This window comes from Ciconia boyciana, chromosome 17 (assembly GCF_034638445.1).
Source record: "Ciconia boyciana chromosome 17, ASM3463844v1, whole genome shotgun sequence".
In the NCBI taxonomy this organism is placed as follows: Eukaryota; Metazoa; Chordata; class Aves; order Ciconiiformes; family Ciconiidae; genus Ciconia; species Ciconia boyciana.
The window spans coordinates 7,474,468-7,500,624 of NC_132950.1; the positions used below are offsets into that span (position 1 = coordinate 7,474,468).

The 26,157-nt window shown below is 55.3% G+C and overlaps 1 protein-coding gene across 5 annotated transcripts; it reads right to left on the reverse strand.

Moving 5' to 3' along the window:
- Positions 1 to 770: 770 nt before the first annotated feature.
- Positions 771 to 26,023, reverse strand: FLOT2 (flotillin 2). Of its 5 annotated transcripts, none has more exons than XM_072882566.1 (14): positions 25,868 to 26,023; positions 25,651 to 25,769; positions 24,962 to 25,085; positions 24,576 to 24,887; positions 13,201 to 13,282; positions 8,279 to 8,369; positions 3,706 to 3,829; positions 3,166 to 3,284; positions 2,609 to 2,722; positions 2,397 to 2,516; positions 1,755 to 1,969; positions 1,367 to 1,550; positions 1,087 to 1,236; positions 771 to 907 (listed from the first exon to the last, which is right to left on the reverse strand). In XM_072882566.1, exons 1-14 carry the CDS (start codon positions 25,992 to 25,994, stop codon positions 869 to 871), a joined length of 1,920 nt encoding a protein of 639 aa, XP_072738667.1. In that variant the 5' UTR covers positions 25,995 to 26,023; the 3' UTR covers positions 771 to 868. The 5 variants fall into 5 exon arrangements, with proteins under 5 accessions (XP_072738667.1, XP_072738668.1, XP_072738671.1 ...); XM_072882567.1 differs by lacking the exon at positions 8,279 to 8,369 and adding an exon at positions 10,231 to 10,321; XM_072882570.1 differs by lacking the exons at positions 24,576 to 24,887; positions 24,962 to 25,085; positions 25,651 to 25,769; positions 25,868 to 26,023 and adding exons at positions 10,253 to 10,321; positions 22,120 to 22,206.
- Positions 26,024 to 26,157: the final 134 nt, after the last annotated feature.

A 26,157-nucleotide genomic window follows, 5' to 3' on the forward strand; every position in this document is an offset into this window, starting at 1 on the left:
GAGAGGTACCACAGCACTCGGGGACAGCAGCCTCGGCCGTTTCGCCTCCCTCGCAGAGGACGGGGTGGCTTTGGCACAGCGCTACTTTTTGGCATTCCTGGTGGGGGGACCTTGCCAAGCCTGGCTCAGACCGGGGCTGAGTTGGGCTCCCTCCACCAATGCTCCATCAGCACCCCCCCCCCCGAGCTCTCCCACCTCCAGATCCCAGAAGGAAACTTGCCCGAGGGAAGGCAGCGTGGGAGCAGGCACCGACTGCAGCACACGGTGGCAGGGCCCGATTGTCACTCTCCCAGGGGGTGACTGCCACCTCCGGGACGCCCAGCCTGGGCAGGACTGCTAGCACTGCAGGGGCCCTGTGGGCGAGACACTCAGACAGGGAAAGCCAGCCACAAAAAAGAGCTTGTGTGCAGAAGCAGGGGTTGGGCAGTGCCCAGGAGGGTCACTGCGGGAGGGCAGGGAGCCCAGGGGAGGTGGGTCCTGGCTGTTCTCTTCCTACAGCTCCACGCTCCGTGCTCCGCGTCCCGCCGAGCCTCTGCTCCGAGCTCTGGGCGGCCGCCCGAGGACAGAGAACAGCGAGGCACCGGGATTGCAACACCAGACAAGCTGCCAGTCGTAACTGGGGATGGGATCCAAACCCCGGCCTGATACAATATACAGTTAGTTACAAAATAAATCCCCTCCCACCCTTTGTAATAAAAAGAGCAGCTGATTGGACATGCATCTTTCTGGCCCTACAAAATAAGGCACCAGAGCTTAAAAATGAAACTCCAATTGTCTTTGATATAAAAGGAATTCCCACGTGTTGAAGGCAGTTGATGTCTGAGTGCATAACAGGGAGTGATCTTCACTAGCTTTGGGCTGGCCAGCCTCATGCCTGGGCCCCGGTGGCTTTCTGGATCAGGGGAATCTGTAGGAGGGGAAGAGAGAAGCTGTCAGGGCTGGAGGAGGGGGAGGCAGGGAGCTGCCTGAACTCTGCGGCCGGGCCGGGCTGGGGAAGGACAGGCTCCCCAGGAGTCTGAAAGTTTTCAGGCAAGTCCTTGTGCCCTAAGAGCCGCAGGAATTGCCAGCTGCCGGTGCCCGGCTCACCTTTGTGAGATCCACGCCGGTGATGGCACGCACGGAGGCGGGGACCTCGGCCAGCAGACGGTTCACCTCGGACATTGTGTTGCCGCTCTCTCCGCTGAGAATAACGATCTCGTCCACTTTGGAGAGGGGAGCAGCCACTTTGGCAGCAATCTGGTGAGGCAGGGAAGGAGGGCGGGATGAGCAGAGAGCCAAGGAGCTCATGGGGCCTCTCTGTGCCCCCAGGAGACCTGGCCCAGCCTGGGAACTCCCCACCACTTGCACAAAGCTGCTCCCTCCTCACCTCAGGCAGCGCATCCAGCACTAGAGCCAGCTGGGCAGGTTCTCCATACTGCTGGAGTGCTTCAGCTTTCAGCTTCATCCTCTCAGCCTCCGCCATCCCGATGGCCTCAATCACAAAGGCCTCCGCTTCTCCGATCTTGCGAATCTTTTCTGCCTCCGCCTGAGCAATGAGGACTTGCTTCACCCTGGAAAGGGAAACCCAGCCCTCCAGCAGCCCAGATCCCTGCAGCGTCCCCTGCGCTGCTTCCCTCCCTCCGTCAGCCACGTGCCTGCCCCATAGAGAGCCCACGAGCTGGGTCTGTGCAGCACCCACCGCACTTCACTTCCACCTCACCCTGAGCCAGCGTGCAGCCGGGCTCAGGGCTGGACCAGGTCACAGGCTCACTCACTTCTCGCCCTCGGCGATCTGCTGGATACGGTAGGCTTCGGCCTCGGCCGGCCGCTTCACGGTGGCTATCAGCTCCTTCTCCATCCGGATGATCTCTTTCTCTTCGACATCGATCTGCTTCTTGCGCTGCACCACCTCGATTTCAATTTCCTCCTGGCGGATCTTCTGCTGCTCCCGGGCGCTCTGGAGCTCGTAGGCCAGCTGGGCCTCCGCAGTCTGCACACGGGAGAGACGAGAAGAGGGGTCTTGGCCATGATCTCCTGTGCACAGACATAAGGACCCTTGGCAGGCCCTGAAAACAGACGTGGCTCCTACTCTCGACCAAACCTCCACCGAGAGGTGACGTCCCTATCCTCAGAGCTGCACTTGCTGTCCTGCCCTGTGTGCTCTTCCCACAGTACTTGAGCTGAACCAGCTCTGGGTTCTGCTTAGATTACCCTCTCCATCCTTCCACCTCCTCCTAGTCCCACCTAACTGTTGCAAACAGAAGAGGAATCTGCTGCAAGGAGCTCACACTGTGACAGAAACCTGTCTTCTCCACCTCCAGCTCTCCTAACACATGCAGGAGGAGGAAGCTACCAAGTCCCAGAGCTACCAACACCATCACGAACCAGGCAGAGAACAGAAGTGGGGTACCTCTCACCTTAATGTTGACCTCCTCAGTGAAGGCAGCTTTCTGCAATTCAAAAGCCCGTCTGGAATCTGCTATTTTGGTATCTGCCATGAACTTGACATCCAGCATTTCTTTCTTGCACTCTGCCTCCTGCAGAGAGGAAATAGACAGCAGAGCTCCAGGGTGTACAGCTGGAGCAAAACAGGCTGCTCTGGGGAAGCCCAGCACGTCTCTGGACTCACCCGAATGCCAGCATCTCGCTCAGCTTCTGCCACACCAATGTCTGCATCCCTTCGGACAGCCGCAGTCTGAGTCTTTCCCAGGGAGCTCAGGTAATCCACTTTATCATAGACATCCTGGAGAGGGAAGATAAGTCACAACCACTTGAAATGAGTGACTCCATCTTGCTCCCCTCCTGTTGAAGCTCAGAGCAACCACTTGTGCAGTTATGCTGGGGTCAGAACGAGCCACGTCAGCCTGCTGCCAAACAGAAACAGGCGTGACAGGGAGAGGCAGGCTATCCTGACATCTTCCCTCCGGCTCCCTGGAGGCTCGGTTATCAGCAAGCTCTCTCCACGAGCCGTGTTTACAGAGGCAGCTACCGGGTGCTCTTTGCCCAGCTGCCTGGATACAGGACACGCTGTGGAAGCTGTCATGGAAACTCCCGGAGGGCTGGGGCAGGCTGTCAGCCGGAGCCTTTCAGCCAGCTGCAGCAGAGGAGCCACGGCCAGGCTCTGTTGTGCTGCTTCTACAGCGCTGCCGGCTGCCCCATAGCGCAGCGCCCTATGTCTGGGTGTACCTTGATGGTGAAGCTCAGGATCTCGATACCCATGCGACCCACATCGGGAGCTGCCACCTCCCGCACCAGCTTGGCAAACTGATCCCTGTCCTGGTAGATCTGCTCCACTGTCAGGGTACCTGCAGAGGGAAGGAAGGCGAAGCGCTTTATTTGGAACAGGTAACACACAACGGTGTGGATCTAAGCTCAGCAACATTCTCGTTGCCCCTAATCTCTTCAGGTCTGGGCACAAGGGCGTAATCCTCTGCCCAGGCTCAACATCTCAGTCTCACAAGCGCAACCACCACGCACATGTGCTACCTGTAACCCATGGGGACTCAGACATCCGTTACTGCAGGCACTGAAAACTCATTTATCACAACACCCAGCCACACAGCAGGAGCTGCTGTAGGGGAGGAACAACCTAAGATGCCACCTCTGCAGTCAGAAGAGGAAGCACACGTTGTGGCTGCTGCGGTGGTGGCAACACTGCTGGGACCAGCCAGCAGAGAAGGGAGAAAGCTACTCAAGATGCCTTCAAGAGAGTGAGCCTCTCCGCACCTAGGATGGAGCGCAGATGCCCCTCCAGCGTCTGAAGGACAACGTTCTTCACATCCTGCACGTTCTTCCCCAAGAACTGCTCACAGGCCACAGCCAGGAGCTCCTTCTCGGTCATTATCTTCACCTGGAGACAGGAGACAAAACCAAAGGGACTGAAGGCGCCTGTCTGAAGACGGACAGGCACCCAACAGCAGCAGCAGCAGCAGAAGCAGCAGTACCACCACCAGGCTGCCAGGCCCCTGTACTACCGATGCTCCAAGGGACCATGCTGAGCTGTCACCGTGCTGAGCCAGGCCACCGGCCCAGCCAGCGAGCCCCCGCTCACTGCTGCTGGGGAGAGCCCTGCTGCAGGCACACGCAGCAGCGCCAGCGTCCGGGGCAGACACCTCTCCAAGAGACTGCGGCTCAGCGTGGAGAGGCGCTCCCTGCAGCCATCTATCCCACAGCAGAGGCCACTGGGTGACGTGGGGACAGAACCTGGCCCTGCAAGTCCCACCGCATGAAAACTCTACCAAAGAGCCCTGAACTACCAGTTCAGCCACTGCACCAACACCAGACCTAGGAGGAGAGGGCTTTCTATTACTAACCCTGGCCAAAAGCCATTTCGTTACCTTTCTCTTCCTCCTCCTTCACTAGAAATATTTTTTCTGACACAGGAAAGGCAGAGAACAAGGAAGGGTCTGAAATGCCCAAGGGTCTGAAATGCTTGGGAGGAGGGGCTCCATTCGGCGTTCCCTGCAAGGAGAGATGAGACGAGATGGCCGTAGCACGCTGGTTTGTCCTGCTCGTGGCTGGCAGCTCCCAGTCGCCCTTTGCGGTGACCCCAATGTGCCACGGCCAGGACCTGGTTGTCCCGCTCCGCACGGTCAGTCTGGTAACGATCCCCAGAGGTGGGACACAGCTGCCCCAGCGCTGCTGTCACCTCTCACAGTCAGAGCCAGACATAAAAGCATCCCCAGGTCCGACAAGCCAGGGTCTTAAGATGGTCCTGCTGGTCACGGGGCTACCTTTTTAAATGCAAAGTGGGTTAAAAATCCCTATGGGGTATGTTAGGCAGGAGATGTGTGCTCATGGAGCTCTACGGGACCCAGCTACGAGGAGCTACAACCCATCAACATGACAGCTCCTGGTGGCCAGGTCCAGTCTGAGGGCTCAGGCAAAGCCGTGTCTGGCAGCACCAGGGAAGGAAGCAGGGCCACACCAGCCACACAGCTCTGCTGGGACCTCTGGGCACAGAGCGGGTCCCACAGCACCCTCTCATGGAGACATCTGGGCTGGGCAGTGCCTCCTGTCCCATGCGGTGCTGGTGGCACCCTGCATCCTGCCCCAAGGGCCCTGGCTGGACCTGCTGCTACCTGCCATGCCAGCATGGTCCTGGCTCAGAGACCTCCAAAGCTTCAGGCATAGCAGAGGGGCCCTCCGAGGGCCCCAGCGCACACTCTCGATGGGCTCACAGCCTAGAGACCTCATCCCGACACCTACAAGACCGCTTTTCAGGGTTGAACCGCTGGCAAAAGCAACACAACAATTTCTTGAGAAAGCCTGGTCTGATAGCCCACGAGTCTGAAACAATCCTGCAGCCTAACCTCCAAAGCCGAACAGCAGCACCCGGCCCCGGCACTCCCAGAGAGCAGGACAACCGGGACCGGCCACCACCTTCTAAGGGGACTGGAGGTGGACCGTGTTGGACGCGGCAAGCTGACCAAGACTCAGCTGCCACAGCCCTACCCCTAGTAACGTGAAGAAACACCAACCTGGGCTGCGCCTATTTCCTACCTTTGCTTCTCAGGCTGGGTCTCCCAGTCAAAATGCCAAACAATCTCGGGCAAGCGTGACAATCCTCTTCTGTCTTCTCCCCAAGACCTCTGGGCTGCTTATGGGGCCAGGCCACAGCGGTTCCTTGTCCCTGCACCCCGGGCCAGCAGTGTGCACTCTCTACACAAGGGGGAGTTGGGAGAGCTGCTCATGCAGCTGCACCCGGGAGCGTGGGCCCTGCACAAGGCTCATCTCGCAGCACACAGGAGGTTTTTGCAAACACCAAAATCAATTAGACTCAGCAGGAATGTTTATGGTGTGCATCTGCCAGCAATTCCACCTCTTGAAACAATCCCCACCCTTCGAGAGCTACAGAGAGGACAGTAAGAGCATGGAGCGGGATGCTCATTAAGAGAGTCCCTGTGGTACTTAACAGGAGCAAGGAACGATTCAGCCTCTGTGAATAAAGCCAGCCAGCAGCCTGCCCATGCCAGTAAACCCTGGACAGCCTGAACGAGCCTGGCTATCCGCTCAATATGGATGTCAACCTACAAAGCAAACGTTGCACAAAACAAAATAGAGTTGAGCAATTTGCGCTCAGCTCGTTTCCAGTATTTCAGACAGGGCACTGCAACACTTGGTGCTTCTTCAAATGTCGTTCACATCAGAGAGAGAGTTTAGCTGGCAGAAAATCAGAGAGCCTCTATAAAACAATCGCATCTGGAGGATCGATACTGCCGCACCCAGCTCCAGCCAGCTGCAATCACAGCGAGGGGTGAGCAGAGACAATCCAATTAGCTTGAGGCTCAGAAAAATGTTACAGAAGGATATGAAGCCCAGCGTGGCCTAAGGCAGCAGCATCCCAGCGCAGCCCAAGCACCCAGCCAACACAGGAAGGAGGCTACCGGTGAGTACTCATTACATCTCTCTTCAGAAAAAGAACAGCATCCTTATGCACATCAAGCACTTCTATTATTATGGCAAACGTTTTAAAAGGTGTTTCTCCAGTAATAATTTGTTTGCTTTTTTCCTTCTTTGCACAAAGTCTTAAAAGAAAAATGTTTGCCTTCAAAGTACTTCTCCAAAATGAAGGCAATCTCTGCCACGCACGTCCCCAACGGCCTCAAGCCTGCTTTCTGCATGGTAATTCCCTGCATCTCACAACCCTAAACCTTTAAAATTAATGGACAGTGAAAAAAATGAACAGTGAGAAGAGAGAATAATGTGAATGAGATGAACTGGGAGCTGCATTTTTAATCAAGGTACCTGGTGATCCAGCCTTCTGCTACCACGTGCTGCCCAACCTAGACCATTTTGCAGGCAATGGAAGGATGTTCCAAAAGTAGGTCAAAAAGGAATGCTGGCTTCACAGAAATACCTTTTCCAAATACAGAAGGAAAAACCTACAGATTTATGAAATGTGTGTGGGGAGGGACATGGATGGGTGCATGCCTTTTGCCAACCATGCAAAGACCACTGTGGTTATGTGACACATTAGCAGCTAAATGGATATAGAGAACTGAAAAATTGAAAACAAGGATGCTGGTTCACACCAATTAGAGCCAGGACAAGCGCAAGATGGTGGCTCCTGTGCTGGTGCTCTTGCACGTAGCCACGTTCCCCAACAGCAGCAGGGCGATGGATTATCCGCTGTTGAGTCACGGTCGTGCCCAGCCCTTCTGCCATGTGCGACAAACAAGAAACCGCTCCTGGCTGAATTCACATCCTCAGTTACGCACAGACACAGCACGCACCTCCTCTGCAACGTCAGTTCAGAGCAAACCAATGAACCTAGGGAGGAATCCGCTGCTCTGGAAAGCACTGGGTGAAATCTGTCGAGGGTTTGGTCTTAAAAGGGCTGCAGCGGCCACGGTGCTCTGCCCTGGGGGGAGCCTTTTGACGCACGTGGGATTTTGGTCACATCACTGCGTCACTCAGCAGCTCCCCTCGCCTCCACTGCTCACCGCAGGGAACGCGGCAGTCACCTCTCCTGCAACAACAGACCTGGACATGCCTTGGACACACAGTGACCACAGCCTTGTGTGCACTCTGAGAACGCTATCTTGGTTTTATACACCCACAATGAGCTGTCAGGAGCAATTTTCAATCACAGCATCCAGCTGCCTATTTAAGGAGTCAAATTCAGTCGAAAGCTAATATTTTCTTCCCAGCATCCTCCCCAAGGCAGGACCTGGTCGCAAGGACAGACTCTATCAGGGCAGCAGACCTCGGAGTCTAAGAAATGCAGGTGTTGAAGTGTGCTATCACAAGCAGCAAGAGCTGGTTTTCACGTATAAGAAAGCTCGAGAGAATCAAAATTCAACTCAAGCCAGAAATTTTATACACAAATTTTAGTGCCTGAAGGGACCAAGTTCTTTCTTTAAGCTTTAACTCACCGTGAAGAATTACAAGGTCCGTGTGCTAATACTAATAATCCAAAGCAACATAATGATCAATACCATCGCAAGAGTGAATGGCTCAGTCCTGCAGGGTCACACACAGCTCCCAGGGCACCGTGGTACATCAGTGTTTCAAGAACAGATCAAGTCACCCACACACACCTCATTTGCCACGTGGACAAATGAGACACCAGAAAAAGAGGAATGATTTTGGGGAGAGGAGGAGAGGTCACAACCCCCTTCACAACACGGGACATGCTGTAGCGTGTTTGAACCAACGAGGACAGTGTGGTTTTGTATAATGGTTTGTCTCAGAGCAGTTGGCTTCTGTTCCTGGACAACAGTAACCTCTTAAGGGGGAAAACCAGACGTAAGTTAGAGACATGCATTCCTGAAATGATGTTTTGGAGTTACTGTACCTGTGCCACACCTGTGACAGTTAAAGCTACCCCCTCCGCCGTCTCTACGTCCTCACACCTGGGCTGTAACGTCATTATCTCTAGGGAAATCCTGCCAAAAAACGTAAAATATTTGCACGTTTCCACGTAACACACACTCAGCTCTTCCCCTTGCATCTCCTGCCCCAGGCTACCTGCTGCACTCATCACAGGTAATGTAAGACAGGCGCAGTATGCAGCCAAGGGACTGCATCTGTGACCGGAGACAGACAAGTGACTTTGGCCGAAAAATGGATTTTCAGATAACGCTTAAAGGCAATTTATCAGCAGAGAAAGGCTGGGAGCCAGACTGGAAACGATACCGTGACCCTTTCCCTTCTGCTGGGCTAGCGAGGCGGCCAGAAGCTAGCAGCTTTGAGACCCCCAAGGGCCCTCCGTCAGAGGCCCGCTGTGCCATGCTGCCCAACGCTGGGGCAGCACGTGCTCTCGCTGGCTCATGTCACTGGTTTAAAAGCACAGCATGGACCTGGGATGCTCCTGCCCGCCCTGCACTGCCACCCCTGCGGGAGCCCTGGTGCTTGGCAAAACCCAGTGGTGATGCTGCAAGAAGCAGCCCTGCCTTTGCCCTCGCCGTGTTAGCATCAACACAGATCTACCCCCTGATCTGGTTCATCTCTCCCTCTATTTTTCCTGCGTCCCGTGACCCAAAGGCAAACAGAAGTGAGTCTCCAACTCTTTAGGGCCAGGCCTGTATAGTATCAGGCACCCAGGAACAGATCCTGCAGCTCCAGAGCTTTCTCAGTCACCCAAGGTGGGCTTGAGGTACTTTGGCCAGACCCAGCAATCTGCAGGTCCTGATTTGGTAAAACAAGAGACATGCTTGGCCGTGGCAGGCTCTGCTTCAGGAAGCAAAGCCTGGCTCTTGTGTCAGCCATAACAAGCCAGGAAGGTGTTGGGAGTCAGGACAGGGAGCCACAGGGCAGAGAGCTTGTGTCAGTGAACATTAGGTCAAACATCTGAACCATGAAGGGGCCGTGCTGGGCTGCTGCATGCATGCCGAGTCGCTCCAGGATTGGCTGGAGGTGCCGAAACATACCTCTGCAAGTTCATGCCTGCCTTGGCCACTGTCCTAATTAAACTGGCACGCAAGCTGGGAGCTGATAAAACAGATCCCACTGTCCAGGACATGCACAGGCATTTTTTGCCGTATGTGTTCACAGCTTTAATCAGCTAGTGCAGGACTTTAGCCTTCTGAAGACCTAATCTATACTTTGAATTTAATTTCAATACTGTGCTGCTTCTTAGCTGGCAAGTCACAGGGATGTTTGGTAATTACTGTTACACTGGTTCATAACTGCTCACGGCACAATCGCTAGTCCTGTATGTTGAGACTAATCCAAGGTCTCTATGCTGTACTTTCAAACGTGACAACATCCAAAATGAGCACTGTCTCCATGCGGAGGAAGAAGGGCTGAGTGGAAACCCATATGCAAAACTGCAGAGCCAGGTACAGTTGCAATTTCCCCACACGTGTACAGGTTTCCTTTTGAAACGGCACAAAACCTGCCTTCCCACCTGCCCCGAATCCTGTACAGGACCCAACCTGGCCTGCTTGTGGCTCCACACAAAAGCAGACGCCCTTCTGCTCTCCACCAAGCGCACAATGGAAACAGTGCTGTCAAGGAAAGGGTTACAGCTGGAGCAAGTGTCTGCAGTGTTATCAGAAGGAGCCAATACAGCAATGCTGAATTTGGAATTTGCCAAGTATGCATCTGTCTGCATTACCTATAAACTGTGGAGTGCGCCCCAGGGCAAGCGCCGGAGAAGGGGAAGGAGAGGTATTGAGATTTCAACTGTCCCATTAGAAAACCATTAGTTTTTATGTTATCCTGCTGCTGCTGCTGCTGTTGCTGCTGCTCAAAACAGAGGGATAAATAGTTAGACACGATGTTAGGAAGCTGGTGGATTATTACCTGTGCAACCCCTGTTACGTACAGTGGGACCCCCTCCGACGTCTCAATATTCTCACAGCGACAGAGGATGGTCATAACCTCCAAAGACAGTCTGAGCAGCGAGGAATAAGGGTAGGACAGCAAATATACAAAGCAGTTATCAGAGAGTAAGACACTCATTGCAAAGGACAGACGAGACTTTCAGGTTTCAGCTTTTCCCTGTTCGGTTTGCCTTTTTCCCCACTGCCCACTCCCAGGGCTCTGTAACACCAGACCAGACCCGCTTCCCTCGTCGCAGCAGGGAGTTTACAGCATCCAGCTGCTCCTTTTAATGAGGCTGAACAGGCTGGGGGCTTGTCTCCACTCTGCGTCCCCTAAGTCCCTGCAGATGAAACTGAACAGTGTATCCCACCTGGACTGCCATCCTGGAGTCGGCTGGAATTCTCTGTTGGAGTAAACTTCACACATAGAAAATTCCTTTTTGTAATAATTTAGATGCTTCTATGTCAACGTTTAAGAGGGGCCAGAAAAATGAAAATGCCAGGGACTTGGCTACCCACCCCTGGCTAAGGCAATGATGAGAGAAGGTGCTTCCAAGTGCTGTCCTGAGAAGCTGAATAACACCATTTGGTTCCCCCAGAGGCAAGTAAGACCGAGCTGCCTCTCTCACTGCTTTTGTTTCTGACCCTTGAAGAGGGACAGGATTTTTCTTCTTTTTTTTCCAGTCCTCAAGGTTGCAGCAGGATAAGAGCCCAGCACCCTGCCAGCTCTAACTGTTCCTTTTGTTCCCAGGTTAGTGCTACCTGGCAGGATGCCGCTGACAGCAACACAATTGCTGCTGCCTCTCTTGCTTTCAGCACTGGCAGTTCCAGAAAAGATGTCCTAATTTCGGAGGAGGAAATCTGCCTCACTCTTCACATTAATGCAGCAGGCTCCATCTGTGGCATGGCTTATGGTATTTGGGAAAGGCTCTGTTCTCAAAAGGAGAATTAAGCCCTATATCCCATGGCATGAACCGGGGGTATAGGTCTTAAAGTAAAATATTTGTTTGGGTGCTGGCTAAGCCCCGTTTGCTAAATAATGCACAGACCTCTATCATATGACAGCTCATTCCTGGCAAGCAGTTCTGGGCCCTGGACTCAGACTTTGCTTAACTTAATAAGTCAGCCTCCCGAATACATCTGTTATCTCCTGCACACGGCAGGTCAAGGTCCTGCACTCCTCTCTGGGCTTCTCACACAACAAGAGGAGGAGCAGAAACCGTTTGTTCAAATCAACAGTTCTCCCAACAAGATGCCTCACAAAAATCTGGGAATGAAGCTTGTCTGGATCAAACGCAGTTCTTAAGCATTGAGCCCGCAGGCCTGGCCTTTCCTTCCCCTCCTACCTCGTACGAGCACCGCTGGAGAGCCCGGGCTAAAGCAGCAGGTGTTAGCCGAGACCTCTTCATGCAGCCGGAGCACTACAGTAGGCTCTCGTAGCAATCCTGAGTACCAGCCACCTGGGAGAGGACCTGAGAGCTGTCGTGAGTCAGGTGCCAGCAGCAGCCAAGACCCCTTCGAACAAGGCAAGCTGCCTGACCCCCAGGTGAACAGCAGCTATGGTAGTGTATCATCTGCAGAGCGAGGGCAGCAACATGCTCACTTTGTCTGCTGGTGGCAACACATGAACAGGGAAAAGAGGTGGCAAGATCAGGCAGTAAGGGTTAACTACAACCTCTGGCTGTCACTCAGTGCAAAAACCCAAAAGTCACGTCTTTATCCTTTTTCCCTATTATTTTTTTACACAGATGGAGGAAACCTGCATTGGTGAGCACGAGGGAGGTGTTAGGAGAGAGTAACATTCCCACAGATCCTAAAGACAAAGAGCTACGTTAGCAGGACAGCAGCACTATCACAACATGTTAGTTCAGAGACCAGCATGGTAAGAAGCAGCAAGCAAAATCTACGACTGAGGAAAGGGAGAGAAAGGAAATCCCGTGGTTTTAAATAGGAACACAGTCTGCTCCCAAGGTGACAGCAGTCAGCGTATCTTTAGAAAAAGAGACCTGAGGAGCAGGAGGGGGCACTGGCCCACTGCATGCCACAAACACGTTTGTTACTAGGTGAGGGTCTGGGCCATACTGGGCAGAACTCAGCTCCTCTTCTGAACTCATGGATGAGCCTGCCCGGTGGCCCCGCTGCCCAGCACCTCTGCGAGAGCCTCGTAGCTGTGGCGCGCTGCAAAGGCAGCGGAGGAGAGCAGGGCTCTCGCCTTCCCCAGCACAGGAAAAAACACACTGACCAGCCAGGCTATGGCCCTCTCAGCTTGGTGGGTTTTAGGTAACTCAAAAACAACCAAAAAGGAAAAAACAACCCAATCTGATTGCCTTGGGTTTGAGGAACGGTGTGGACAGAGAGGCCGTTTGAAAAGTACTTCAGCTGAAAGCATGGGATTTCTTTTCTTTTTTGTCTTTTGCACTATGATACCCAGCTGTCCCCACAAAACTAGCCAGCATAGAACTCCCCCATCCTGTGATTTTATTTTGCACATCATTGATCATCATTTACTGTCAAGTAAGCCTGAAATGACAGGGTTATCTCCTGCAGGGTCCTGGACAACCTCAGCCCCATCACTCAAAGCAGAGGATGGCCAGAAGCTATGCGGCTGTGAGTGACCCTACATTCACCACGCTTCAAGGCATGACACAGGGCACATGTTGCTCCTTCCAGCTACTTAGAATCATAGAATCATTAAGGTTGGGAAAGACCTCTAGGATCATCTAGTCCCAACCGTCAGTGCAGTCCAACCTGCAGCGCTGTACGCAAGGCAGCCTTCCTTTGAAGGACTAGCAGCTGGTCACAGCCAAAGGCAGCGGGCTGGGCTGATGCTCATCCATGATTTCATATGCAGTGCCCAGTCCCATGTTCCTAAAGATACTGCTGACAGCCCTGCTGGGATGGCTTTGCCTAACTCATACTCCAAAACCACAAATAATGGGGGTTTCCTTACCTTTGGGTGTCAGTAATACACCACCAAGCCCAGGCCCAGCCTCCGTATACATACTGCTTTACATCAGAGCCACAACAGCCACCTGCAGCACAGCAGAAAGCACAGAGATGTAGGCGTTAACGCACACCCATGTTGCTCTCAGCCAGGGAAAAACCTGCAGACTGAGGCACGAGCAGAACAACTTCACAACAAGCCTGCCCAGCCCCTGGGTGCTGAGGAAAGGGCATCCTGGGGGGTCACCGGTTCCCCCAGTCCCTTGGAGCAGGGGAAGCGATTTGGCTCGGCCACGTTACAGCAACGGGTGCTACCAAGCCAAGCTCTGCAACATGACTCAGAAGAATCCAAGCATGCTTTGCAGTGTCTGGTATATAATGAACACAGAAAACTCTTTCCAAAATCCACAGCAGCCCTGGAACACCCTTCGGTCGGCCATAACACAGCCAGCCACCGGGGAACCCAACGCTCTCCTCACCTCCATGGGCTTCACATGGCAATCTTCCAAAGGCAACCTTTTTTTTGGAATTGCTTTATAAAATTGGAAAATAGTATTTGTAATAATTCAGTGTGACGAACAATAACACACAGAAAGCAACTGTATTTCAAACCAGGGTTTTATTTTAGTTTTGTTAAGCAGTTTAAGCATTTTTAGCAAACAGGATTGTTGTAAGCACGTGCTTCAGTGTCTTTAATTGTGATGCGCCAGCTCCATCATGGAAAGCCATGTAAGAAATCCATCTCCTTTCCCTCACCCACACTGCAAACCACCCTTAAACCCATCAAAAAGCTAGCAGGTCTGTGTTGGAAGAGGGAAGAACCCTTGAGCTCCCCCAAAACATCTCCTAGTTCTGGCTCATGCGGTACCTGAGGCTTTCATGGTCCATCACAGAGATGGCTGCGCCCAGAGTTCACGCAGCCTCTAGAACTCCTCTGACACATTTAAGATTTGACCCCAGTGAAGCCAGAAGACGCTGTCTGGATTTTCACATCTTTGATTCAAGGAATAAAAACCTGCAACCTTCCAAGAGAGCACCCTGCCAGCGACCAGCCCTAGGTTTCATGCCTGGCAAGGGAGGAGCTCTGCAGCTCCCCGGCTCGGACCAGGGCTCCGAGCTGCTGTCTCTCAGGCAGATCAAGCCAGCAGTCCCTCCCTAGTCTGTTAGCCATAATCACACTTATTACAGCAGTGCCCGAGGGCCTCAGCAAGGCAAGCGCTGTACCAACAGAGCAAGACACAGTTTCAGCCCTGCGGGATGTATCTATGCAGGCAAGACAGAGCCAGCACAGAGGAAGAGCAGGCACGCAGGGAAAAGCGTGGCTGCAGCGCTGTGGGAGCTTCGCACCGTGGGAAGGGAAAAGGAGAACTATGAAGCTGGCAGACAGCAGCCACAGAAGACAGCTCTTGAAAGAGAGATGATGTTTAAGCTCATTGCAATAGGTCAAAATGGAGAAGCAAAGGCAGCACACACCCAGGCCAGTGTGCTGGCAGGGTCCCCTGGGCCACAGGAGCGGACTCTGTCCTCCCCATCCATCCCCATCCTCAAGCGTTTGGCCATCTTCTGCTATCAGCTAAAGATACCACCTGCTCCACCAGCTTTCATGCAATGCCTTTCATAAACCAGCAGATCAGCCCCATCTACAATTCTTCACCCTCCAATTTCAGTAGGAAGTAAACACAAATGGGAAATGGATGTATACACTTTTTCAGGTCTCTTGTGCTCCACAGCCTAGAGGAATATTCTCCCGTCACCTCCGAGACGGCCTCTGGATAGCTTCTTCCTGTAGCTGGAAGGCTATTTTAGCCAGGCAAGGAGTTACAAAGGCTGATGATACAATATCCTGCAGCACATTAACTGCAATGCCTTTTAACATTTCTTGGAGGAGGTCAGCCCGGTTAGCTCAGCCTTTTAGCCAGGCCCTTGTTTTCCAAGAACAGGAAGGGAGGTGTTCCTGGCAGTCAGGAAAAGTAGCTCCACACAGAAAGGTATTTTATTTCACAGGGTCTACGTGGTCTTTACTGAACCTCTGGTAATCATTTAATAATAACGTTCTGAGAAAACTCTGCACCCTAAACCCACCGTTCTTACAAGAATGTGCCTCTCTACACAGATGTTTCTTTTCTTCTGCAGGCAATGCAAGGAAATACCTTATTCATTATCACACCCAAAGTGAGCCCCATGTTTGCTTCCCAGAGCTACACAACATTGCTGCACAGCACAGTTTACTAAGCTAGATTACATGTCAAAAAAAGTTCAAAGCATAAGAAAAAACAGGGAAAACTAACACATTAAACAGGAGTAGGATGCCAGCTGGTTGCTTTCATGCAAGCCAGACGTCTGAGGACAGCAGAGCTCCGTCCTGGTAACGCAAGTCAGATGAGCTGAACGCTCATTTTCCATTGCAGTCCTGCAGCCTCTTTCCCAAGTCTCAGAGAACAAGTGAAAAAGGAACCAATAAAGCGAAATCTTTGCAAGGCTGAAGAATAAACCCTCTTGCACAATGAGATTTGGCAGAGAAATTGCCTTTTCCAGCTATAATACACCCACTGTTCTAGCAGCCTGGGTCTCACAGCCGCTTGGCCATCGCTTCCACAAACATCTACCGTGCCTCTTCCGGGGCAGTGTATGGCAGCCAGGCGCGCTACAAACAGAGGATTCATAGCTGGGAAGCTGCCGTCCAGCTTGGCCTCTTCCCAAACAAAGGGGTCCCATGTTCAAGCAAGAATTCCCAGAGCCAGGAGAAAGCACGTCGTCTTTTTTTTTTTTTTTTTTTAATGAAATGACATTAATCGCTTGGAAGTTTGTAGATAAATGGAGCTCTCAGCAGATGCAGGAAGCTGCTGCCCTGATGGACTGCACACAAGGAAGAACAGCAGCCCCAACAGTTATGGGGACGCAGGGCTCAAAAGATCAAAGCCGGGACAATTTGAGGTTGTGAACAAGCTCTGTGTTGTTTGTTTCCCAAGGTAACTCGAGGCAATGAGGTGGTATTCTGGTAGGAATCAGTGAGCATTCAGAAATCAGGTTGTGGTAAACCAGCTGCTACGATAACTCGATAACTATATTCCTTCCCAGAGACTGTTGCAGGCTGAACACAAGAACAGAGCAGACACTGCTGCCTTCACCTACACAGAAAGAGCCGCACCGTCACGCCTCGGTTCAGGGCAATCTGGTGCTGGAGTTTCCTCCTCCAGAAGGACCCATCGCCCAAGTTGGGAATAAACAGCTCGGTCCAGTCAGACAGAAGCTGGGTTTGTTAGAAAAACAGCCCCGTGCTGGGAAATGTCATGGGGTGCTAGCAAGCGAGTGCAGAAAGACAAGGAAAAACTTGATAATTGAAAACAGTTACTGACTTAATGGAGAGGAGAGAAAAAGGCAAAGGCATACAGAAAGAAACTCACGTAATAAAGCAGGGTCTAGACTAAAGTCAGTGTCTGGATTCTTAGGCCCTACTGTGCATATAAATTAGGCTTTGTCCACATGCAGAAATGGCACAAGGTTAACAAAAATTAATTTTAAAAGATGGCAGGGCTCTGAGTTGAATCCATAAAATCCTTCGATGGTCACTACAGCAGATGAAAGCAGATTATGCTGGCTAGCTTCTTTTGGATGTAATCTATATCAAAATGACTCATTCTAAGCTATGAGTATCAATGTTACAGAGCGAACTAAAAACACACATTTAGTTTAAGTCATCTTGTAAACAGAAACCCAGAGAAGACAAACCACAATGAAGTTACACAACAAAACTACTACACAACAGAGATACTATCCCAGAATTCCCCTTGGAAGGCAAAAGGAAAGCCCTGGGGCTATTCTGTCCACCTCTTTCTCCTGCTATGCTTTCTGAAGAGTAATTTGCAAGTCTTGGAGATTTAACAAGCACCTGACTAGGGAAACCTTGAGCCCCACCACCTGCAAAAAGCTGACAAACTACCTCCCGAGAAGGAAACATCACAGAGGAGCTGCATCAGTTGCCTTTTGTGCAAGTGGTGAATAGCCGTATTGAGCACCGGCTATTCATTGAGCACCGGCTATTGAGCATTGGGCAATCTCATGCTACAATCTTGAGACAAGGTGCAATGCTGCATTCTGGACAGCAACCACTGAGCATCACAAGCAGCATGAAATCGACCGTGGGGAAAGACTTTTGGCTAGCCAAAATGAAGAACCTAACTTTGCAGGAGCACTCAGTTAAACCTGGCAGACGACAATCAGTGCCACTGGACGTCTTCTGTATGGCTTGCCTGGTGCGAGAGGTAGAATACCTTGATCTCAATCCTGGGGAACCATTTTGAACTCTGGCTCCAAAGACACGAATGCAGACAAGGGCAAAACCTCACGTGAAACCCAGCTGAAGCTGCCTACTCCTTCCCACAAACTCACATTGCTTTTGAGGCCGAAGAACTGGAATTGCAGCTAGCCAGCGTCACATAGGCCTGTAGGTGGAAGTGGAGGGACAACCCCGATGCCACCAGCCCCACCACAAGCGTTAGGTCTCAGACAGTTCTTGCTGCTCCCCACGTCTTTCTGCAGGACGCAGCGTGGACCTTCTCCTCCTGTTCCATTTTCATGCAATCGACTGTTCTCACCTAAGTGTAGTTCTCTGCACTTCTCCTTATTGAACTGCATCGTATTTCTTTCAGACCATTTGGTCAATCTGTTGAGTTCGTTTTGATTCTAATCCAGCTCTTCAAAGCTCTCGAATCCATTCCCAGCTCAGTACCATCTGCAAATTCAATAAGCACATTCTCGATTCCATTATCCAAGCCAAAACAAGGAATTTACTTGATAAATCCTTTCAGCTGAACAGTGAGCCACTGTCAAGCTCCCTGGCAAAGGTTTTCCAGGCAGTTTCATATTAATTTTATAGTATCCAAGAAACCAGTTCCTCCTCGCACTGTGGACTGCAAGACTTCTCTTGCAGGAAGGGCTTGCAGAGCCTCCAGAAGCCTTTATTTCAGGCTTTCAAAGCTTAAAGAAGTACTATAAAAACAGCACAGTCACATTGGCTCAAAAATCATGACCAGTTCCTCTTGCAGGAAAAAGAAGGATGCAGTAACAGGATGCAAGAACTTAGAGCAGCTCTGGAAGGGTTAACTACCCAACTGCTGGGGTGCGGCAGGAAATGTTTACTCAAAACTGGAATTAACTGCTAGCTCTTCTTTTACTTCGAAAGAGATCAAGGAGCCCCAAAGGGTGCTGTACTAAAGTTTGAGAAACTGAGCTGGATGGTATTTCTCAAGCTGAATTCTGAGAAATCATAAGAGTATAACAAGCCTTGGTAAAGGCAAGGAGTACACTACCTGCTGCTTCTCCTCATCCCCGGGAGTGCTAACCCACCTGAGAGGGAAGTCAGATTAGCTGGGCACGGCTCGTACTCGGCAAATACACGTTGGTCATTTTCTTCTAGGTATTTATGAGCAACGTATTTATTTCAGTATTCTCCTATAAAGCTAGGTTGACTGGGCTGCAACTCCCCTGACTTTTTTTCCTCCTTTCACATCCTGAATTTTCGCTGAAACAGCAGTTTGTGCTGACCCTGAAACACGGTGGGCTGTGCCAGCCTTCCCCTGTCACATATCTCCAGGTGCTCACCTTGAAGCTGCTGGACCATTGCTGCGTGGTGCCACCCTGCAGCCCTCGTCAGCCTGAAGGAAAATGCCCCAACTATAGAGATTCAGGCAACACCATGTACTTATGGGAACTGTAGGATGAGCAGGGCTATTATAAATTACATCTCCTTGTTATGAGACCCTGCAGAAATATTATAGCATTGTATTTCAAAAATAGCAGATTGATCCTTAGCCACAAAAGCTGCATTCAACCAGAGTGTAACCCAAAACCAGCATTACGCATCTGAGACAACCTATTTAGCTGGTGGGAACATTCGGATATCAGGATGCACAGGTACTTTGTGTATCTCCCTGAAAACTCGACTGGCTCCAGCTGCGCTTGGAGAGGACTCAGTGATGGGCCACAGGCACCTGTCAAAGCCTCCTCAGAGCTTGCACCAAACCTCATCAGGAGGCTCCCAGCACCGCTACACTCCATCAGTTACACCCACATTCCAGAGACACCACCATCGCCTCTGTAGGGCTTCGTGGAGCATTCTTACAAAGCCTGGGCTCTACATTTCACTGACAGATTGGCTAACCGAGTACAGTTTCTTAGAAGGAGATGGGTGTTGCTCAACAGGGGAAGGACACGAGTGCCAGCGGAGTGCTGACCCGTGCCCGGGAAGCAGCTTCCCAAATAAGGCTACGAAGCTCCTGCACACACAGATGTTCCCAAGGCACAGCCGGCTGCTCCTTGAGCACTGGAGGAACTCAAGTGTCTCACAAGGAAGTGAAAAGAAAGAACACCACTCCTCAGCAAAACCCCACATGCCAGGGGAGGCACGTGACCAAACTTCCTTCAAGAGGCACAGGCTAAATTTACAACAAATAAAACTTTCCAATCAGCTTCATGATTTGGAGGTGCCTTCCTGCAAAGTGAAGTCTTTCAAATAACAATTATATGGCAATTCAAGACTGCAAGCCAAAAGCCTACTTTTAATATTATTTGCTGTTGGTTTATTCTTCCTTTCCCCCTCTCTCCCCAAATCCAACCTAATATCACGCAAATAAATGCTGGCCCCCAAGGTCCTCTCTGCTTTTCCCCAGAGAGATATGGCTCGAGTTCCTGGAACTACAAGTGCTTGTAGTTACACGCCTCCCACTAACACCCTGGCGTTCACTCTGCACATAAGCATGGAGAAGCTGCAGGGCTCTGCAAGAGCTCCCACAACCTCTCAGGCTGCTGCTGAAGCTCAGAGACCATGCTCTCAGGAGACAGCAAGCATGTGCAGACCACGTTGGGCCGTGACAGAGGAAACCCACGTCTGGTGGCAGCACCGAACCCAATTCTGACTCGCAGAGCCTGGTGTGATTTGCACTCCCTTCCCAGAACACGGCTGTACATCAAGGAGTGTCCTCGGCTCGCTGCTCCCGGCTGCGGGAAAGCGTAACGCTTGGAACGGCAAGCAGATGCCACAAATTCCTGCTGGCTCATCCTGCAAGCCATGTTTCATAAACTTCAGAGCTGAACACAAACGAAACCAAGCTTTTAAGACCAAAGGGCTTCCTGGCACACCTGGAGCATGGCTTCCCGATTCCTCCTGCCGGACGTGGCATTTCACCAAAGCGGTGCTGATTTTGACGGGGGTCTCTTTGGAGGGAAGCGCAGCATCAGCTCTAGATCTCAACTGGGAACTGCAGAGATGTGCAGAAGACCAGGAAAACTGCAAGAAATACTGCTGCTCCAGGCAGCTGGTGGGTGCAGTTTGTAACTCCTTAGAAGCAGCCGCCACAGCGGGCGTATTTGTTTCCAAAACTGCAGCCTGCTTCTGGCATCTCCTCAGTAATTCCCGTAACAGGTCTGTTATCCAAGAGAGATGAACTGATAACAGACCGGCCAGAAACAAGCGTCACAGCCCGCTGGAGGCTTTGGCTCCAAAAACAACAACGTAGTTTCACACGCATGACAGAGCTGTGATTGTAGCACATCCTACGTGTTCACACGTATTTTCTGCCAGGTGAGTTTAGGTCTGAGCATCACAGCACCTGCCACAAAACTAGTCCAACGTTGACAGAAAGGATGGAACATGGTTGAGGGCACACAAAGTGACAAACATCTGTATCTAACCTGGTTATCACCTTGCACATGGCCCCAGCCTGTCACACAGAGTGAAGCGTCCAGTCCTTACAGCAAGCCGTTACATCACCTAATGGTAATTAAGTCCTGTCTGCATGCAGCCTGGTCTATGCCAGAGTGCACTCTGGAGCTTCAGCAGAGTATTGAAGCAGCTACAGGTTGAATCAGACACAGGGGATTTAACTTCTGGTTTATTTAACCCTAACCTAAGCAGCCAGCTCACTTGATGATAACATTACACGTATCTGACGGGCATCGACTGCGTCCAGTGTCAGCACCGCCTGACCAGGTGACCTGCTAGCAAGGAAGCAGCAGTGGAATACGATGGATGAGAAGGGCACCCAGGGACAGGCCCGTGGTGCCCTGCCGCAGGCTGCCCTCTCTAGCCCAGTGGGATGCTCACACCCGGCTCCCCCTCCCCAGGAAAGCCAACCTGCCCCCCAGGAACAGGACGGCTTCTTGGCAACCCAAGCCAAAGGCCGTTGGCAGCGGCCCGGAGCCCGGCAGCCTTGCTGGTGCCACTGCCTGACATCATCCGAAAGCAGCAGCAGCAGCACCGGGGTGTGCCGCCGGCACCACGGCCTCGCCCACCACTCTCTGCGCTGCAGGGACCCCACGCCGGAGACCCGGGGTGCATGCGGCAGGGAGCCATCTGCCGCCCCAAGGTACCCGCTTGGCAGGGACACCCCCAGCACCCCAGTGCCCACCCACAGCAGGACACCCCCCGAACACGCTGCAAGGTTCCCTCATGACAGGGACCCCCTTGGTGCCCCCTCAAGGATGGGCCTCCCCCCACAGCACCCCAGTGCTCCTTCAGGGGATCCCCCCCCAAATCACTGGGCACCCTGCAGCAGGTACCCCCAAACACACACCCCAGATCCCACACTCCCCCCCAGGCAGGGCCCCCCATTCCCCACCACCTCCCAGGGTCCCCCCAAGACAGGGCCCCTCCCCAGTGCCCCAGAGCCCCTCCATGACAGGGACACCCCCCCAGGGACCCCTCATCGCAGGGTCCCCCTCAGTGCCCCAAAGCACCCCCTGAGGACAGGTACCTCCCCCCCCAACACCAGATCCCATGACAGGGACCCCCAACCCCTGAGGCTCCCCTCACAGCCAGGACCCCCACTTCCCACCGGGGCCCCCTCCTGACAGACACCATTACAAGGACCCCCCCAATTCCCTCAGGGTCCGTCCCCCCGCCCCAGCCCGGGCGAGGCTCCGGCCGTACCTGACACCACCAGCGCCTCGTTGGGCCCCACCGTGTGGCAGTTCCCCATCGTGCCCCCGCCACCGCCCGCCCCGCGCCCGCCGCCGCCGCCGCTGCCGCCGCCGCCCGCTCCCACAAGCCCCCGCCCCGCCCCGCCCCGCCTCCGCCGCCGTGCGTGGCGGGCGCGACCCGCGGGCGCAGCCATGTTGGGAAGGTCAGAGCGGGGCCGCGCCGCACCCCGGGGGCGGGGCTGAGACAGCGCCGCCGCCGCCATGTTGGGTGCCGCGTGTCTGCGCGCGCGCGGTAACATGGGGCGCGCGCGTGCGCACTGCCGCGCGTGCATGGGTGTGCAAGGCGGGGCGTGTGTGCTGCAGCGCGTGCATGGGCGTGCAAGGCAAGGTGTGCACACTGCAGCGTGTGCATGAGATGGGCGTGCAAGGCAGGGTGTGCACACTGCAGCGTGTGCATGAGATGGGCGTGCAAGGCAGGGTGTGCACACTGCAGTGTGTGCATGGGCCTGCAAGGCAGGGCGTGCACACTGCAGCATGTGCATGAGATGGGCGTGCAAGGCAGGGCGTGCACACTGCAGCGCGTGCATGGGCGTGCAAGGCAAGGTGTGCACACTGCAGCGTGTGCATGAGATGGGCGTGCAAGGCAGGGTGTGCACACTGCAGCGTGTGCATGAGATGGGCGTGCAAGGCAGGGTGTGCACACTGCAGCGTGTGCATGGGCCTGCAAGGCAGGGCGTGCACACTGCAGCATGTGCATGAGATGGGCGTGCAAGGCAGGGCGTGCACACTGCAGCGCGTGCATGGGCGTGCAAGGCAAGGTGTGCACACTGCAGCGTGTGCATGAGATGGGCGTGCAAGGCAGGGTGTGCACACTGCAGCGTGTGCATGAGATGGGCGTGCAAGGCAGGGTGTGCACACTGCAGCGTGTGCATGGGCCTGCAAGGCAGGGCGTGCACACTGCAGCGTGTGCATGGGCATGCGAGGCAAGGTGTGCACACTGCAGCGTGTGCATGGGCCTGCAAGGCAGGGTGTGCACACTGCAGCGTGTGCATGGGATGGGCGTGCAAGGCAAGGTGTGCACACTGCAGCATGTGCATGGCCATGCAAGGCAAGGTGTGTGCAGGCGGGGCGTGCGCGCTGCGGTACAGGGGGCTGTGTGCACGCACATGCAAGGCGGGGCTTCTGCACTGCAGCGTGTGCAAGGCGGGGTGCGTGTGTGCTGCAGCGCGTGCATGCACGTGCAAGGCAGGGCGTGCTGCGCTGCAGCGTGCGCGTGCCTTTGCAAGGCAGGGCAGCAGCTTTGCTGCAAGGGTAAGGCGGGGCGCACTGCATTGCTTGTGCACGCGTGTGTGCAGGGGACGGCAGGCACGCGCGCCCGTTGCGCGGGGGACACCGCAGCCCGAGGGACCCAGCCGTGCTGGAGCAGGAAGCCAAGTCTGCCGCACAAACATGGCCGCTGCCTCCCAAATCCAGGGCTGCCCCCGCACGGGCCGCGCTCTGCCTCGGGCTGCTCCATTTTGCACCCATCCCGACCCGGGGCCGCGCAGGAGCTGACGGCGGCCTCCTCCCTTCCGTCACCGTCACTTTTATTGTCCAAAATCGGTGGGGGCTGGCGAGGGGCTCCCCCCTGTCCCCCCCAGCCCCACCAGCCTCTCGCTGGCCTCCCAGAGCGCCCGGGCCAGCCGGTCGTCGCGGGCCGGCGGCCACGGCTCCTGCAGGCGGCAGTCGGCGAAGTAGCGGCCGCTGAAGCACTCGAGGCCTTCCTGCGTGGCGCAGTGCAGGGAGGTCCGGGCGCCCTCGGCTGCGTCGCGGAAGAAGAGCCAGACCAGCGGCAGGAAGAGCGGCTTCAGCCAGAGCGGCGTGTGGCGGAAGAGCTCCGTGTTGACGAACCCTGGGGCGAGGGGAAGCGGCCGTGTCGCACCCCAGCTCCCGGCGGGGAAGGGCCCATGCGGGAGCCGGTTGCTCTGCTGCGAGAAATGGAAGTGGCCGCGCCAGGGCGGCCTTTGCGCAGGCAGCTCTGCTGTGGCCTTCCCCGGGGCGAGGGTGCGCTGTGCAAAGGGAAGCTTCGTGCAAAGGGATGCACCGTGCAAAGGGAAGCTTCGTGCAAAGGGCGCGCTGTGCAAAAAGTGCATCGTGCAAAGGGAGACCGTGCAAAGGTTGCACCGTGCAAAGGGACGCTCCGTGCAAACGGATGCTCCGTGCAAAGGGATGCTCTGTGCAAAGGGAGACGCCATGCAAAGGACGCTCCGTGCGAGGGGATGCTCCATGTGCAGGAGTTCTCTGCGCAAAGGCTGCACCGTGCAAAAAGCGCGCCACGCAGCAGCAGCCCTGCGCAAAGCTCGCGCCATGCAGAGGACGCCCTGCGCAAAGGGATGCCCCACGCAAAGAACACGTCACGCGAATGCTGACGGTGAGCCCACCCCGTCCCACCGTCTCCAGCTCCGGGCCGCAGAGCCGGGTCCCTACCTGGGTGCACGGCGTAGCACGTCACCTGGGTGCCCTGCAGGCGCGTGGCCAGCTCGCGGGCGTGCAGCACGTTGGCCAGCTTGCTGTCGCAGTAGTCCTGGAAGGTCGATAGCGGTCCGGGGGGCGGGCGGCCCAGGGTGTCGGGGTGCAGGCGGCCGGCGCAGTGGGCGTGGGAGGCGACGATGACCACGCGGCTGGGCGCGCAGCTCTGCAGCCGCTCCAGCAGCAGCTGGGTGAGCAGGAAATGGCCCAGGTGGTTCACCTGGAAGGAGAGGCTGAAGCCGTCCTCCGTCATGCCCCCGGCGCTCACCCCTGCAAAGGAGACGCTGCAGCCCACGGTGGGTGCCCTGGGGGTGCAGGGGGGACGGGGGGGTCCCGGCGCTCACCCGCGTTGTTGATGAGGAGGTGCAGGTGGGGCTCCTGGCGCAGGAAGGCGCTGGCGAAGGCTCGCACCGAGCGCAGGCTGGCCAGGTCCAGCTGCATGAACCGCACCTCTGCGTTCCCCGTCTCCTGCGGGCACAGTGCAGGGTGGGGGAGAGCCGGGTGGGGGCACCCTGCCCGGGGTGGGGGCTGGAGCCGGCTGGGGGGGGTGTGTGTGTGCTGTGGGGGCTGGATCTGGCCCAGGGTGAGGGGGGCTGCAGGGTGCCCTGGGGCTGCACTGTGTTAGGGGTGGGTGGGGTGCCCCGTGCCTGGGCTGGGGTGCCCGTGCAGCCCCCGCGGTGCAGGGTGCCCATCCCCGGGGGTGCTCTGGGGTGTCCTGGGGGTCTCCCGAGGGGGCCCCTGGGGTGCTTGGGGATGTCCCACGGGGGTGTCCTGGGGTGCGCCATGGGGGTCTCCCGGAGGTATTCATGGGGGTGCCCTGGGGGTGCCCATGCAGTGTCCAGGGGTGTCCCATGGGGCTGTCTCAGGGGTGCCCTGGGGTGCGGGGGGGTGCAATGGGGGTTTCCTGGGGGTGCCCACGCAGCGTCCAGAGATGTCCCATGGGAGTGCCCGGGGGTGTCCCGGGGGGTCCCCGAGGGTTCCCGGGGATGTCCCACGGGGGTGCCCCGGGGGGTGCCGCTGCCGCGGCGCTCACCGTGCGGATGCGGCGGGCGGCGGCCTCCCCCCGCGGGACGCTGCGGGCCGCCAGCACGACGCGGGCCCCGCAGCGGGCCAGCTCCAGCGCCGTGGCCGCCCCGATGCCGCCGCTTCCCCCTGCGGAGCGGAGCAGAGCAGAGCCCGCAGCGGTGAGCGCGGGGCCCGGCCGTACCGTACCGGGGCCGTTCCGTAGCGGGGCCGCGCCCGGCGCTCACCCGTGACGATGGCGGTGCGGCCGCCGAGGGCGGTGCGGGCGCGGGGCGGCGGGACGCGGCGCAGCCCGTGGCGGAGCAGCGTGTAGAGGGCCAGCAGCAGCCCGGCGCCCAGCAGCGCCCACCCCATCCCGGCACCGCGGCCTCCCCGCGCCGCCCCGCCCCGGCAGCCGGCCCCCGCCTCCCCGGGGCGGGAGGAAGGACGGGGAGAAGGGGCCGAGCCGCTCGTTTCGCAAGCGAAGCGTGGGGTTATCGGCACCGGGGAGCGGTTTGCAAAGCCCTTTGTCTGCGGG

What these genes read in the sequence shown, in the direction of transcription:
- FLOT2 (XM_072882566.1), bottom strand. Translation starts at nt 25,994, where the DNA reads ATGGGGTGGGCGCTGCTGGGCGCCGGGCTGCTGCTGGCCCTCTACACG. An exon ending in CCGCCCGCCGCATCCGCACG is followed by an intron (nt 25,086 to 25,650) that starts GTGAGCGCCGCG and finishes CTGTGCCCGCAG; the next exon opens with GAGACGGGGAACGCAGAGGT. An exon ending in TGCTGGATGCGCTGCCTGAG is followed by an intron (nt 1,237 to 1,366) that starts GTGAGGAGGGAG and finishes CTGCCTCACCAG; the next exon opens with ATTGCTGCCAAAGTGGCTGC.